General features: G+C 39.3%; 1 protein-coding gene across 2 annotated transcripts; it reads right to left on the reverse strand.

The window, feature by feature from the left end:
* Positions 1 to 9,719: 9,719 nt before the first annotated feature.
* On the reverse strand, positions 9,720 to 15,218 carry LOC148034533 (uncharacterized). 2 transcript variants are annotated; one of them, XM_087679475.1, is made up of 6 exons: positions 13,889 to 15,218; positions 12,078 to 12,292; positions 11,705 to 11,960; positions 11,126 to 11,211; positions 10,593 to 10,690; positions 9,720 to 10,470 (listed from the first exon to the last, which is right to left on the reverse strand). In XM_087679475.1, the coding sequence occupies exons 1-6, from the start codon at positions 14,159 to 14,161 to the stop codon at positions 10,118 to 10,120; spliced, it is 1,281 nt and encodes a 426-aa protein (XP_087535601.1). In that variant the 5' UTR covers positions 14,162 to 15,218; the 3' UTR covers positions 9,720 to 10,117. The 2 variants fall into 2 exon arrangements, with proteins under 2 accessions (XP_087535601.1, XP_087535602.1); XM_087679476.1 differs by lacking the exon at positions 13,889 to 15,218 and adding an exon at positions 12,695 to 13,079.
* Positions 15,219 to 17,157: the final 1,939 nt, after the last annotated feature.

Below are 17,157 nucleotides of genomic sequence, written 5' to 3' on the forward strand. Positions count from 1 at the left end.
TTGGACTTCCTGAGAGTCTCGGTATTAGTTAAGGGTGGGAATCTTGGTAAAATAAAGACTCTCGGGTAAATCTTTCGTATGGACAGAAGGTGAACACTTGTATAAGGTTCTTTATTAAATAAAAAAGTAGTTTTTTTCCAAAGGATTTTTTTCATAATTTGTGTATTATGACTTGAATTATGTGAATGAATACTGAGACTAAAGGGACGAATCAAGGAATTTGATTTTTCATGTACAACGTAAATGTGATAGGATAATTAGATAAATAAAACAAACCTTGAGGAAATCAAGAGGGCGAGATCCCCAATGGATCCATTCTATGGATGGTGGTCTTAGTGAGTCGAGAGTTTTACTTAGGGCAGTAGATTTAGGAAGTGACCCCGTCTAATATAGATAGTGTAGATACCAATCAAATGCCGTTTTAGAATAACAGAGTCGAGAAAATACCCTACAAATAGGGGGATCAATGCATATTGCTCCCCCTCGTTTGTCACTCGGTATGAACCAAGTGTAGTATTGATTTGCTTTGGTTTGAGTTGACATGAAAATGCAGTGGCTCAAAGATCAATGCTAGTTAATCTAAATAGGAGACCTTAGTTTACTTAAAACCTGAAATTCAGGTCGATCCTCATGGGAATGGCCAAGACCTTCTGTTGTTGCAAAGTGGACTGGAGAGAGTATAGGAGGAAAACCTCGTGTTATTTGAAAGAGTACTGAGTGGCGTCGTTTAGAAAATCATCTTGATGGACCACTAATTCATGTCATTGAGGTTGTCTCAGAGCGGGCATGTCATAGTAAGCTTGTTGCAGCTTCTAACTCTTTGGCCTAGGCACAATATGCCTAAAGTGTTAAGGGCTTGTGCACCACTAAGTTAACCCTGAGGTTATGGTTACCTAAGAAAATCGAACTACCCGAAGAGGGAGTACAACATGTGAACCTAAAGGACTTATGAGTACTTGGTTAGTCATTAAGCTATGTTTTCTTTGAGGTAGCATGTGTGGGTGTCTTAGGTGAAAATTTCCCCAAAAGTGCTAAATGTAATGTTCTTACATCTTTAATAATCCTACATGGTTTACTTCCCTACTTGCATGTATATGTATCCTAAGTGGATTGTGCCTAGGGTTTTTATGAGCACGATGTGAGTCAGTTTCTACACCCCTAAGGTGCTCTTGTTATGTGTCTAGGAACATTTAGAAAACCCTAATATGTTCTATTTGATGATGCCCTAAGAGCACTATAGGGTAAGATCTATGTGGTAAGTGCCTACTAGCATGAAAGTGTGTTCCCTAAGGGGAATAAGTGGAGGTGTGTGCCTTAGCTTAAGAAGTCGTGTCCTCTATGGTGCCCTAGTGTTTGAGTGTGTATTGCCTAAGCAACCAAGTGTGTGGGACCCAATGATTGTGGTGAGTGCCTACATGTTAAAAGTGTGCATGAGCTTGTACTCTGAGGACGAAGAGCATATGACTATTGTGGCTAGGTTAGACTCCATGTATCTATGTATTGTGTTGGCCGCATATGGATTTAGACTTGTACCAGATAGATATGAAAATGGCTTTTCTTCATGGGAACTTGCATGAGGACATTTATATTATGCAATAGCCTAAGGGCTTTGAGGAAAAGGACAAGGAACACATAATTTATGGACTTAAGCATGCATCTAGAGAGTCTTTATGGACTTTAGCACGTACCTAGGAAATGGGATCGTAAGTTTGATACATTTATGCATTGAGAGGGTTACTCCCGTACTGATATGGATTCGTTTCTTTACACGAAGAAGGCTCATGATGGTAGGTTTATCATTTTGGTGCTACATGTTGATGATATGCTGATTGTTGGGAGTGCTCATGAGATGAGCTTGATGCTTTGAAGACTCAACTCAAGAAGAGCTTTGGGATGAAGGACATGGGGGGTTAACTCTCATGTACTTGGTATTCACATTACATACAATTTCTCTAAGGGAATCCTGTACTTGTCCAGAAGGAGTACATTCATAAAGTAAAGCCCTTGAGCTCTTCCATATGTAGGTTGGTAAGGCTATTGATTTCCCATTACCTTCTCATGTGAAGGTTAGTCAAATAGGTAGATTTCCCCCAATCAAATGATGAGAATGATGAGATGGCCAAGAGTTCGTATGTATTCGTTGTTGGGTAGCTTGATGTATACCATGATAGCCACTAGATTTGATATAGCATTTGCAGTGGGATTTGTGGCTCATTATGTGTGGTGACACATGGCAGGTGACATCGAGACACCATGAAGGGTATCATAAGATATCTTAAGGACATTACAAATATGTACATTTGTCATGGTGGCTAGGATACTAGAGTCATGGGCTACATAGACTTTGATTATACATGACACAAAAATAGTAGAAAGTCCACCTTTGGCTATATCTTTACTTTTGCTAGAGGTGTTGTTTCTTGGATGTTGAGTATAGAATTGCATAGCCATGTCTACTACCAAGGCTGAGTATATTGCAACCACTAAGGCTTACAAGGAGGCCCTATGGTTAGGCCGTTTAGTGGCAGACCTTGGTATGACTACGACTCCTATATTGATTCCAACTCTAGGAATGCCATTCAATTGGCATGTAATCTGGTTTTTCATGTGAAGACCAAGCATATTAAGGTTCATTATCACTTTATTAGAGAGGTGGTTGAGGCAACCAGATAGAGCTTATCAAGATCTTGATCGATGAGAATACAGATCCATGTGTTCTTCATCCTATTGTATAGATATGTGCACATTGTACTTTGTCACATTTTTCTTATTCTCTCCACACTCATGCACATTCATCTTTTAAGTGGGAGGTTGTTGGGGGTTAAAGATTTCCTATACCTAGCCACCTACATTTACTTGTACTTACTCCCCACACACCTATACACTGCAAGTGGTGGCCACATATCATTGTTACTTTATTGTTTATTCTTTATACAACAATAGAATAAGGGAAGGAAGGTCATACATTGTGACAATTGGAGTTCCCACATACCATCTTGCTCTCTCTTTCTTGAATCTCCATAGCTCTTACTTCTACTTGTGCTTCCACTTCTACTCCACTTTCATGCTCCGTTATACTCCAATGTGGTATTCTCTTACTTGTCTTACTTTGTTTCTATAGCTCTTCTATTCCACAAGCTTTTACAAAATGCAAAACACAAAAATCCAATGCTAGATCCTAGAAAGAGCAAGAAACCTTGCTTTTGAGGAACTCATAGACTCTTTCAAGCCCTTTACTTATAATTCTTATACTCTTGTTTTTTCATTGACAAGTAGAGACTTAAGTGTTTCGACCTTAAACATCACCATTCTACATTCCCATGAAGATTCAAATCTATCTATGATTTCTATGACAATTCCACACATAAGTCTGAGTTGATCACTACTCGACTAGCTCATCCTAGACTACTTGCAACATTCGAAGTACAAGCTCCTATTTTATCACTCGGCATAGAGAGTGCATGCCTAGTTGCTTGTTTTTGTCGATTGTCTCGGCAATGGAACCAAAATATCATCGCTCTCACAAGATGTGCATGACAGACTTAACGGAATCCCTATTGTTTGAAGCATTTTTAGGAATGCGGATATGGCTATCTCTCATTTGTAGGAACGCGGCTATGTCTACCTCTCACATAACCATTGAAAGCTCTCCAAATGAATGCACTGAACTCACTGATTTACCTTCTCGTTGTAGTCTATCTGCAAAAGGGTCTATCTCACATAACTAGTAGTAGCTAGGTGGGGTACCATGCTATGTCCACATGTAGCCAAATTGAGGACAACACACAACTCTACTACAAAGCACACACTAGCCCATACTATAAAGAGGAGTTCATCATGGAAAGCAACCACTTTCATAAAGTGATTAGCTCTCTCATCATGTATTCACTCTCTCATGAATTGATCAACACTAGATGTGTAGTACATGCTAGTTCATATCTTGCAATAGGGTTATATGCTAGTATAGAAATTGTCAACATACATGTCTCATAATCTTCTCTCTATACTCTTTAGTAAGGATTGCAGCCATTGTACCTAGACTAATTAAATACACAACAATGATATATTCAACACTAAAAGAAGATAAATAATGATAGCATGTCTATGTAATCTTGAGAATTACCCATCTTGAACTCTTTAAGCAAGAGTTTACCCCAAACAAAGTAACAAATGCATCACCTCATCACACACATAAGAGCACCTCCTAATAGATAGCCATTAAGGCTCTTAAATATGGGCATTTCTACATGGTTGAGGGATAAATGCATGTCCTTCCCATCTTGCACAAGAAACATCATAAAAATTCACTTGACTCACTCTTATCAAAACCCAAGAAAGAATCTAATATATCTAGCGTACATCTTGGATCCTTCATACACTTCATCAAAAGGCAATCAATGGTTATGCATTAGTATATGAATATGAAACATATAACCTAAGAACTAAACGCATCATGCACAACCAAAATTTCATCAATCAAAGAATAAGTGCACAATAATTCTTTTGTCTTTCTTTCCTCTTTTCATGTGTGCATTTAACTTGTATTGCTACATTGAAGTGCAAAGCTATGGTATCGAGATAACTAATCTCATGCTACAATAGCCATTAAAAGATGCCCATACAAGCGTCCTACTAATATATGTACTCCACACACACACACATTCTCTCTCTCTCTCTCTCTCTCTCTCTCTCTCTCTCTCTCTCTCTCTCTCTCTATCTCTATTCTCTCTCTTCGCTCTCTACTTTCTCCCTACTCTTCTCTTTGTACTCCCTCTCTCTTCTCTTTCTACTATTTCTCTCTCTCTACTTGTGCTCTACTCTCTCCTTTCTCTTCTCTACTCTCATATCTCTTTCCCTCTTTCTACTTTTTCTCTCTCCACTCATATCTCTATTCCCTCTCTACTCTCTCTTTTCTCTTCTCTCTTCTCTCTCCTCTATCCTCTATCTTCTCTTTCTACTCTCCTATCTCTTCTCATTTTCTCTCTTCTCTCCTCTCTCTACTCTCCTATCTCTACACATGCTTTTTTTCTCCTCTGTCTACTCTACTTTCTTTCTCCTCTTTACTCCTCTCTTTACTCTGCTTTCTCTCTACAGCCTCTCTCTCCTCTACATCTATTCTCTCTCTACTTTCTCTCTCCTCTCTCTATTGTCTCCCTACTTTCCTTTCTCCACTCTCTCTTTTCTCTACTCTACTTTCTCACTATTCTCTCCCTACTTTCTCTCTCTCCTTGCTCTTCTATCTCTACTTTCTCTCTCCTCTCTTCTCTCTACTTTGCCTCTCTCCTCTTTCTACTTTGTCTCTCCTCTCTTCTCTCCACTTTTTCTCTCTCCTCTTTCTACTTTGTCTCTCCTCTCTCTTCTCCTGTTCTTTTCTCCCTACTCTCCTCTTTCTAGAATCTCTCTCTCTCTCTCTCTCTCTCTCTCTCTCTCTCTCTCTCTCTCTCTCTCTCTCTCTCTCTCTTGCCCCCCTTTCTCTCCTTCCAAACCGGAATGTTAAAAAAGCTAAAGCGTTACTAATTGAAACCTATGTTGCACATACATACTCAAAGCTTACAAAAGTCTAGCATAGAAGTGTGTGTGGGTGGGGGGGAGATTATAGGGTTTTCAAACACCCCTTAGAGCTCAATGGTGTAGAAAGTCTATGTTGCACATACATACTCAAAGCTTACAAAAGTCTAGCACAGAAGTGTGTGTGGGTGGGGGGGAGATTATAGGGTTTTCAGACTAATTTGTTTACCAAAACACAAAACATATCGAATCCCATCTATCCACCTAGAACAATGCAACCAATATCATATGCAGGTATGTGCGACAAGCCATTATCATGTCATGCATACAATAGAAAGACAATAATAAAATATGCAAAAATAAATCCAGTAAATTGAAGACTATATTTATAAAATTTTGTGTGGGTTTAAAAACAATTGTCCTCAATTGATATAAAACAAAGCAAGAAAGCATGCGTGATGCTAGTGCTACCTCAATTGTTTAAAAACAAAGCAAGAAAGCATGGGTGACCAATTGCATGGTAGTGTTACCTCATGCAACAATCTACACTAAATCAATGGAGAGAAATTAAAAATAGAAACCCCATCTCATAGAAAGAAAGGTTATGAACATATGTTGCTTAATGTAGTAGTGAATCTACGTATCCACTATGAAAATGGATTTTTCAAACATTATCTCATGTGGTGAATCTATGTTTGACCTGGAATGCAATGTGATTGTGAGTTTTATGCAAAGGTCAATAATGAAAGAGATAGCTCTTGAATCCACTAAGATATCTCAACAGAATCAATCTTATATTTCACCAGATATATATGAGTGCTTATATAGGTAGTAGTCTCATCATAGTCGAGAATAACTTCAAGAACTAAGATTTTTGTATTATTGACAAGTAGAGGAGGATCATCCACAATTTCAGTTATGGATAGAGTTCTTTTAAATGGTTTCAATAAACTAATGTGAAATAAATTATCAATTTACCAATGAGGTGAAATATCCAAATGGAATTCTCATTATCATTAATTTTGTGAACAATACAAAAATTTCAATAATATCTTTGAGGTAATTTAATCATTGGAATAATAAAAATACACTTTATTATTATCTTTTCAATTCCAAGCCATACCAAATCATTAATCTTGTGAACAATACAAAAAGGTCTATAATATCTTTGAGGTAATTTAATCTTTGGATGCCTACAAATAAACTTTATTCTTCTCATTTCAATTCCAAGCCATACTAAATCATATGCTTTAAAATCCATAGCCTTACTTTTCTTATTGGCTTGAGTAGTATTGTTGGGATTTAGGAATCATGTCCTAAACTTTGGAATAAAGAATATTCAAATGGGTTACTTTCCCAATGATGCTAAGCTCAAATTTGAAGACATGAAACAAATAATGTCTAGCAAATATGAATGTATAAGCATGATATTCTAATTAAAAGACATTGTAAAGATGAATAAACTTTTGATTAAAAAGTCCATATGCATGGACTCATAGATACATGTAGATATGCACATTTTATGTTAAAGAATAAATGCATGTTTGATTGGATACATTTATGTAAGGTAATGATGACTCGACCTTGCTATATAATCTTGTAGTAATATGAATAGCTTTCTAAATAAAGAAAGGAGTATCTAAGCATAATGACAAGATAAAATATGCTCAAATAATGGTATCAAAAAATCTTTTTGTGCTTCACAGATTAGATTTAGCTAAGTATCATCTAAAACAAAGCATAGATTGGTCAAACTAATACCTAAAAATGACCACAAAGCATACTTCTACATATAATTGAGAATTGAATTAAGGAGCCATCTTTGGCTAAAATTAGCTTTATGAATATATACATTTAGTTAAAACCATCCTAAGACAAGTTGTGGGTCTTTTATAATCTAAAATTTCAAATTTCAAATGAGTTGAAAGTCATTTTGTTGGAAAGTTAGGTCTTTATTGTCAAGTTTTAGTTGGAAATTTGACTAAATGTGGATATGTTTTGTGGCCTACTTTGGAGACAATAGCTTTCTAAGTATTGAGAATTAGCTCTATACAATTATAGCTAGAAAAAAGTTCTGTAATAAATATTCTCATGATGTATTACTAATTTTGACGGTGAGGTATCAAAATAAGCTTCAAAGTTGGCTAAAATACTATTTTTTTGCTAACTACAATGAAGTAGATGCTCATGGTCACTCAAATATTTCATTAATGTTTTGGAATCTCTAAAAGTTTTAGATAATAAATATTGAAGATCTTGTTAAGGGCTAAAAGTACATTGAGGTAACTAAATCACATGCAATGGATGCTAAAGGCTTCCTTCAACCTAAGGCCATTAACTAAATTACAATTATGTGATGCATCATCATCTATAAAGATTTGCACATTATGCCCCTAGACACAACTAGATCGTATGGACAAAAGACAAGAGCTTTCAACCACATAATAGCTAGAATTCTACACTTGTGTGCAGCATCACAATGATCAAACTAATATCCCCTTAGACTTAGAATGTGATTCCAATGGGAATGTTTGCACACAATGCATGTGATAGTCAATCTTATTCTTGCAATAATTAGCATCAGTTTTAGGATGTGATTCTCTTTCCTTTAAGGCAAGCTCTAGCGAAATCCTTCCACTTTTTGGCAGCAATATTCTTCTCATTGTCAGGTAAAGGTAGTGTGTTAGCTATTTCATAAGAGTCATGTGTAGTGGCCAGAAAAAGCAAATAATTGATCCTAGAGATCACACTACCTCTCACAAAATGAAGGGCTCTTTTTCCTCTCTTCACAAAAGCAAGGGCTATCTTTTTTCCTTTCTCCAAAAGGGGGGCTACTTTTTTTCCCCCTTACTTTTTCTTTTGTAATGTGAGATCTTTATTAAGGTGCCAAGACCCACATATGTGTGAGACAGATGAGGCTTGAGCCATCCCTAGGATTCGAACTCAGCCCAAACAAACACACACACACCCCCCAGTGTGAAACTAAAGAACAGAATGTGACATTCAAGCTCACCTAACCATAGTCTCATATCGATCCAAGCTTTGTTATACTCCAAATCACACTCTACCACTCTAGCAAAGAGTCTCGCATGCATCTCTGCGCACCCATCAATTGTATTGGCCATCCAGGGCAAGGACCACCATCCAAGTATTTCCACTCAATAACCATTTCCACAAGCCATCTAGTGCAACGTACAGTACAATCGGCTATGCATAGCCACTTGCCATCAAGTGAACATAGTACTCTATGAATTCAACCACCAACCTACCAAGAGAATGATCAAATCCCCAAGATGGAATTTGTGCCTAGCTCATCTATTCACTAGTCTTTGAAAGCATGAGCTTCTACTTGGGAGGGACCCCATACCTAGCTAGCTGTCATTTGGTGCAAGGGGCTGCCGGCCTGCCTGGCCATTTTGCAGTTCCCTTCTCCTCTAATGTGCTGCTGGTGCAAGAACATGATGACTTGATAGCCCCGGCTTATTAGAAAACACTACCCCATGAGTGATAATGTCTTGAGCTTTTGATTGTTTGGTGTTGGCCTCTTACTCTTAGACTCATCTCGAACTTGCACCCAAGTGCTTCATCCAAAGATGTCAGACATGATTTAACATTGTAGGACATCAAGTTGTGCAAGTACAGTCTGTTACTACATGAAATCATGAGTCATTTTATCAACAGACTACATGAAATCATATGAGTCATTTTATCAAGCCAGTAGTTTATTTGCGCTTTGTACTCCTTACAAAGTTTCAGACATAGTTCTGCACTCAATACATAGTGAATGCCAATAAACCCAAAGCAAAAACCCAAAAAGAAAAAAAGAGCATTGCCCATAAGATATAGCTTGCATTCATAGTACATAGTACACAAAGACGTTTAATTGATACATCTAGACCAACAGTAATTCAGATTCTAAAAGCAGGGACAAACACATGATAGCTGGTTGTAAGGGACTCCCTAAATCTTTTTCACGTCTTGTTATCAGAATCATGCTATAAGATAACTTCTATCAATTTCATGGTTTTGACCTGTTGCAACAATCATTTAGCAGACAGTTTGGCAGACAATTTGTAATATACTCGGTATAAGAAAGTCTAGCTCCTTGAATCAATGTTCCTCCTATGCATCATCCATGTATGAAAAATAAATGCAATGAATGAAAGCACTCAGTACTAGGCAAAACTGTGTTGGAAACTTGAACATTACACTTGAAGAGGGGATTATATTCATTTGAAACTAAATACAGTGGAGCTTTACATCCTCAAACAGCAGCCCCATATTACATTGTGCCTCCGGCACATCAGGTCATCAATTCACAAAGTGCGCCAACATGTTAGTAAGCTGATTCACACAAAGTGGAATTACATAAGGAATAGGACTCGAAGAAACTCTTTACAATTTGAGCAATATAAGTCTCACACTGATAAGAGTTTGGCAGTCCAATATGTGGATTTGTAGGTTAGAATGTACATTAATAACATAAGTAGTAACTCTGGCCTCTGAACTCTTGCCTTTAATGTGTGCCAAAGAACTGACTAAAACCTCTCTATGAAGGCCTATCTTAGACTCTCCTTAACCATTTTCTAGTGCCTGTTAAGTTGGTTTTTCAGCATCTTCCATTAATTCCTCCTCTTGAAGCAAAGAAATCAAAGTCAGGGTGTTGCACTTTGAGTTGTCTGATCCATGAATCCGCAGAACTCGCTAGGGAGGACGCTTTCCTCTTGTCAGCAGGGGCAGCTGATGCCCAGAATGGACCCCTCAGCTTGTATGATGCAAGTCCAAATGCTGGCAACTCAAGCATGCCAGATTCTTTAACCCTCCATGATGAATGAAGAGGTCCACATTCATCAATGGCATCATGCTCATTGTCCATTAACCCATCAGTAAAATTGCATGTGCAACCTCCTTCCTCCACATGATCCCTTTTCTTCAACCCCTTTTCAAGTGGAGTATTTGAAACTTGATAAACAAACACACAGCAAATGTCAACCCATAAGTTGCATATCATGTTAACTCTAGAATCTAACCAAGTACATGATGTAAGAATGCCCAGAAGAATCTGCGAGTTTCAGCTCTCTGACCTTGCAGCATTGGTGGAGTCCACAGAGAGTGGAATGAAAGAAAACAGGTGGCCAAGTCCCGCATGGTAGGTCCTGTTGGAATGCGGTAGATAGGGTACCTATAAAAGAAGGCCAAATACATATGTGAACCTAAGTTTCAATCAAAGGCTGGAAATGGATATTAAGATACAATCAAGCTTTTAGACTTTGTAATGAATATGAATTCAACAGCAAGCAACAACAGTACAAGGTAAAGAAGTATGAAAGTAAAATATGTTCTATCCTTCTGAATAGACATGATCACATACATATGCAGACTCTACATATATAAATCTGCATATCTAAATGTACAATGAATGCACACATGTACAAGTGTGTAATGTAAATTATATGTCCTTAACATTCATGTCTATGCACCAGTTGAGGATGGACTTTGTGTAAGAAATTATAAGGAGCCTGCATTTCCAGTGTGTCCTCAATGCACATGTGCAATGGAAAGTGTGTATGTTTCTAGTGAATTAACCATTCTATGCATGAACTCGAAGTTGCCATACCAGGCCACAGAGACCCAACTTGCTGAAGCAAGCTCAATGCTTTTCAGGGAGTGCAGAAGAGGAAACTCTGCAGCAAGCTCATTAATCTGTAAAAGGAACCCAGCTTAAGGCAAGAAACCCTGTTGTAGTTGAAACTAAATTTTGAAGTGAAAGTGTGATACAGAACAACAGTAAATTCATCTTAGAGAATAACATCAAACCACCTTTACAGAATGATGCACTTCAGCTTGTCAATCACCCTTGTTTCAAAGAGATTTTAGAGCTTGGAACGGGTATATGCAAGTAGGCAATTCCAGCAAAAGATGGCAGACCATATAATGATATGAATATGAAAAGGCCCTCACAGGGACCTAGTTTAAAGGACTATTCAGAGGCCCCCACGGCATAGAAGTGATTAAAGCATAAGCAAAAGATTAATCACAGGCAAGTACTTCAATGCATGCCTATGATCGCATTCCAGATTTGACTTTTTGTGTACAGCTACAGATGATGTCTGTGCAAAACAATATTAAGCTACCTCAAGTGTGAGCTGATAATATATCAAAGGTTTCAAGAACTTCGAAGCACTTGTATGCATACCTTGCCTGCAAGAGGGGCCCTTCCATAAGGGGAGCTTCGCTCAAAATACTCAAAAATCAGGTCACCATGTCTCTCTGTCTGGTCTATAGTAGCTTCTTCTAGTACACTTGACCTCCCTGAAGATGCTGAGCTTGCTGTCTCCCAGCTCTCTGGCTTCATTTGAAGCCTAGAGATTTTATCAGCTTCAGTGTCACTGCTACATTCACAGCTTAACTCGCTGCTAAATTCACTCCAATCGCTCTCATCACCAGGCCTCCTGTAATCGAAACTTAACATTGTTAATTCAACATGTGCAATCTAAGGAGATCAGTAACAACCTTCTGAAGTTGAAAATATGAATCGTGCCTGTCACTGTGTGTGCAGCATCACATACCTGTGCTTTGAAAAGAGAGTGCACGATGACGTGGGCCTGAGGTAAATCTGTATGGCAGAGAGATAAGGCACATAATATTGAACTATGGTTTCTCCACTCGGTAAGATAAGGGGCACCCCTGTGCCATATGCACTCCATTCATCAAAGCAGCTCCATAGATTTCCCAGACTAAAATAAGGCATCCGTTCCTCATAACAGCCATCAACTAGATGAGCCTGCAAGACAAACATACATATGGCATCAGGATACCATCCAACTTTTCCACTCTTATATGGAAGGCTAGTAAACACACACGCGCTAATTTTCCTGTTGGCATACAATTGTGCTGCGCATATCATACTATAGATACAGATGCCTGCAGACAACCTTGCATCGACCGCTGACACCGAGGACTGTGCATACGTTCGTCTAGAACATCAACATGCATGGTCATGTGACTTCTATGTTGAATACACCAGCATGCAATAAACATTTCTTTTCGGCTGACACCACTGTACTTCTAGTCAAATTACTGTTCAAAGCTGATTTCCTCAAGTAAGGTTAATCAAGGGAATGCCAGAAACAGTGGGCAAACAATTTCCAGAATATTAAGTTATCTACTGTGCAGAGTTGATTACCCTCTTGAGGAGAATCGAGAAACAATAGGAAACAGACATCCACCTACTGGGGCTTTATGATTGTGGCAAAGATTGTCCAGATAGACCAAAGAGCCCAATATCTTGTGTCGATGCATGCATGCACACATGCACTCCATCCCGCCCCCCAAAAAAAAACACCAAAAAATGAAATCTCCCTCTCTATATCGAGTGGCTGCCCTAGTGGTAAGTCACTTGGTAACCCATTTTTAATGAGAGAGAGTGTGGCTACGCTAGTGGTAAGTCACTTGTCAATAGGCCACTTGTAAGAGTGGCTGAAACCAGTAGCTGGTAAGCCACTTGTTTTATCGACCCGCTGACCCAGTGCAATGTAGGAATTGAAAGTTCAACAGTAAGATACACCCATTTGGTCTCCCTTCTCCCCCCCCCCCTTCTCTCTCTCGTGTGAGACCAAGTCCCCTACTATTACATCCAACTGAACATGCTTGCTTGGTGGCCAAACCCTTCGTATATGGGCGTAGAAAGTCAAGTAGAGGCAGGTGAGATTAGAACTGCCGGTTTCTCAGATCCATGACTTACGTGGAGTTGATAGGCAAAAAGAGTTAGACTACTTTTTTGTGAAGCATATAATCAGAACAAAGAAAAGCGATTGATGAAGCTCAAAACCAGCTTGTGAGCCCAAACGACACAACAGGTGAAGGCAGGCGAGCTGTCATGAGAGGAAAGAATTAGAATGCATAAGGGAACAAAGCATCAGACACAGAGCCCCACTTTGTCAGAAAAGGGTTGTGCAGGTATAGCTGTGACAAAGAATGAGACTGCATAAGAAAACAAAGCATCAAGCATAGAGCCCCAAATTGATCAGGAAAAGGATTGTGCAGGTATAACTATAACAGTAACAAACGATACAATAGGGCTAAGGTCAATGCATGATCCGAAACAACAACAGCAGCATCCTCAAGATAGGTCAGGAAAGGGCTGTGCAGGTATATCTATAACAATAACAAACCATACAATAGGGCTAAGGCCAATGCATAATTCTAAAGCAACAACAACAGCAACCTTAAGATGGCAAAGAGAGACAATGCAGCTGAAAAAGAATGAGAGGAAAGAGAGTTGTGAGTGTGCAAGATTGCACACAGAATGTACAAGAAAAAGCTGACTAATTACCTCAGACAAGGAAATTTTCCAAGATAATTTAGGTGACTGACTAACCTTCAATGGGAATTCACATTGAACCGAGGGGGTTGTGTGGTCCAGAAAGCAATCCAAGTTAGATCTATCCAATCTGCACCCAGTGTCAATTGGGGCAGTGTCCAGTACTGAGAGATTAGGGGAGGTTCTTCTTCTCTCTTGCTCTGCTGCTGCTGCTGCTGCTTCCTCCTCTCTTATCAGGCCATCTGTCAGAGCCTTGCCCCTCTGCCTCCCCTTGTTATTGATGTGATGTTGCTTTCTCTGCCTTGATGATTGCCACATAAAAGAAGACATTAGATTCCCTTCTTACACACACTCACAAATGGGTTCCACAAGCTTCTTCGTCCCTGTCTCTCCCTTGTTCAAAGCATACACCGCCAAGTAGAAACAATCTGCACTATAATATAGAAGGAAGATCTCCTAGGTTCTCTTTGCGTAGACATGAATGCCCTTCCATCTCTTAGTTTTGTTAGTCGGTAGACAGCATTACTCTATTGTACTCAATAATGCAGATAATGGTACAGCACAGGCACTGTTGGGAAGGGCTACAGAAAAGGCTGTGGCAAAGGAGATAATTGGGAGCTGGGATAGTATGAACAGTGAAGAAAAATAAATAAGAAAAGCCAGACAAGGACTACTTGATGCGTACAGGGGGGCTGTGAGGGTGAAAACGGGTCAACTACTGCTGTGTATCTAAAGAAGCATTAGGATAAGACGAGAGTTTGACATAGACAGAATCTCTACAGAAGATGATAACTGTGCACTATTGCAGGTTTATAAAGAGAGGGATTGGATTGCGATGCGGTTGATAAGAGCTATAATCTTAGACAGAATTTCTACAGAAGATGATAACTGTGCACTATTACAGTCTATAAAGAGAGGGATTGGATTGCGATGCGGTTGATAGGAGCTATAATCTGATGGAAGAAGAGATGAGAGTTGTGAGACCCACTAAGAGTGATCACAGTCGGGAAGGGAGTGAAGGGAAGGATTGAGAATGGAAGAAAATGAGGAGCGCACACTCTGCTTGCTGGAATGATTGCTCTCAAGATGTTGTTCTCTGTTTCGATCAATGGGATCAGGAGGGGGGAGGAGGGTTTATGGATGGTTGATGATGATGACGACTGGAATTGATGATTGTGCCACTCGGCTATCATTGAAAGGAGAGGAATGGGGGCAGCTTTACACCTGAGGGAGAGGTCGGTGGGTGGGCTTGTGGTTCGAACTTCGACATGTGAAGGGAAACAAAGGGGGAGGCCCGGGAGGGGGAGGGGGTCGACAAGACAAGAAGCGGAGGAGGAGAGATGTCTGGTGCAGTGTGCACCATGTTGAAACTTGCTTCCCCTGTTCTATATCGATGAGAGAGAGAGAGAGAGAGAGGGAGCACAGAAATGCCAATGTGGCAGTCTAGACTCCACCTATGAGAGAGAGAGATTTTGAAAACGCGTGTGTTAAAGAGAGGTTTGACAAACGGGGAGGCTCGTCTCACATGCAGGGACGGTAGGCCGCGTCTAAAGGGTGAAAAAACAAGCCCATATCTCAAAAACCTTACTTTTTTGTTAATTACCACCCCTAATTTTAGAAATACAAAAACAATTCTCCTCCATCACCTACTTTTTCTCACCCCAATGTCTATCCACTCCATAAACCCCCTCCCCCTGGGCCCACCCCTTCAGCATCCCTAGTCTCAATCGCCAGTCAACCTTCCTCCCCCACACACCCCCGCCCCCCCTCCTTCCATGCCTCGGAACATGAAGCCACCCTCCCCTTATCTTTCTTCCCCACCACGTTGTAAATATATATTTTTTGATATAAATTATTAAACATATCTATCCTTATTTCATTTACATTGTGTCGAACATTGTTCATGAAACCATTTCTGGTAATAGATACAAAACCTTGCTTAAAACGTTTCACACACATTATTGAATCACCCTTTCATGTATTTGCAATTTTATAACTATATGTTTTGCAAAGTTCAAGGTTTTAAACCATCCTTTAAATTTCACAATTCACTTATGTTATACCTCAATTTTCTTAAACGTTGGTACAAAATATCTATAGCCATTTTGAAGTACTCTTTCCTAAAGTAAACCTCAAACCCTCCAATGGGGGTCGGGCATTAACAACCATCCCAATGCAAGGCCCAAGGCAATGCCTAAAGTGCCACCACCTCCTCATCTCTCCCATTTCTTAAAGAAGGGGCATCATTGTCCTCTCTCCTTATTTCTCTTTTCTTAAATCCATGTCATTCTAAAGAGTAGTTAATTTGGAGTAAAACATACCACATGTGCTCTTCTTGCATCGACAAGTTTAGCAAAGATCACTTAACATAACCACATGTTGCCTCATGTGTGTCGCTCTAAGTCTCTCCATCTTCCGATTGTCTAAATAAAGCATAATAAATGTAAAAATATCACAACTTCTTTGGTTAATGGAACCACTAGGTATCATTGGCCATTTTATCAAACTTGGATACAATCAACCATTTTTACCACCAAAATAAAATATTTAGACTTCTCATATTTCATGTACGTAGGGGTGTTCAGATTAAAGGTGATCTCAACCTAACGAATGGGCCAAAATCAAGCTTTTGCTATTTGGCAACATTAAGAACTAGCTTAGTTGCCCACACAATCGAATATTGCTTCAAGCTTGCAAAGGTTGGTTCAATCAGTAACTTTCTTTTAATTACATCGATTTGCAAATGCACTCCTCAATGCAATGACATCATTGTGCATCATCAAGCCATATACCCACATAGGTCTAGAACAAAAAGCATCTTCTTCATAGATAGGAGGTGTAGAGACTATATGACCTCCATATGTTAGATGCCAAACTATATCCTTCTTAAGTTGTCACCACCCACAAGAGGTCTAACTAAGTGGGGGTTTTAAAGCATCTTCTTCATAGATAGGAGGTGTAGAGACTATATGACCTCAATATGTTAGATGCCAAACTATATCCTTCTTAATTTGTCACCACCCACAAGAGGTCTAACTAAGTGGGGGTTTTAAAGCATCTTCTTCATAGATAGGAGGTGTAGAGACTATATGACCTCAATATGTTAGATGCCAAACTATATCCTTCTTAAGTTGTCACCACCCACAAGAGGTCTAACTAAGTGGGGGTTTTAACGCATCTTCTTCATAGATAGGAGGTGTAGACACTATATGACCTCAATATGTTAGATGCCAAACTATATCCTTCTTAAGTTGTCACCACCCACAAGAGGTCTAACTAAGTGGGGGTTTTAAACACAACAACATGCCCCCCCCCCCCCCCTAAAA

This window comes from Lygodium microphyllum, chromosome 6 (genome assembly GCF_053477565.2).
Source record: "Lygodium microphyllum isolate KBCC chromosome 6, Lygodium_microphyllum_v1.1.10, whole genome shotgun sequence".
Lineage (NCBI taxonomy): Eukaryota > Viridiplantae > Streptophyta > Polypodiopsida > Schizaeales > Lygodiaceae > Lygodium > Lygodium microphyllum.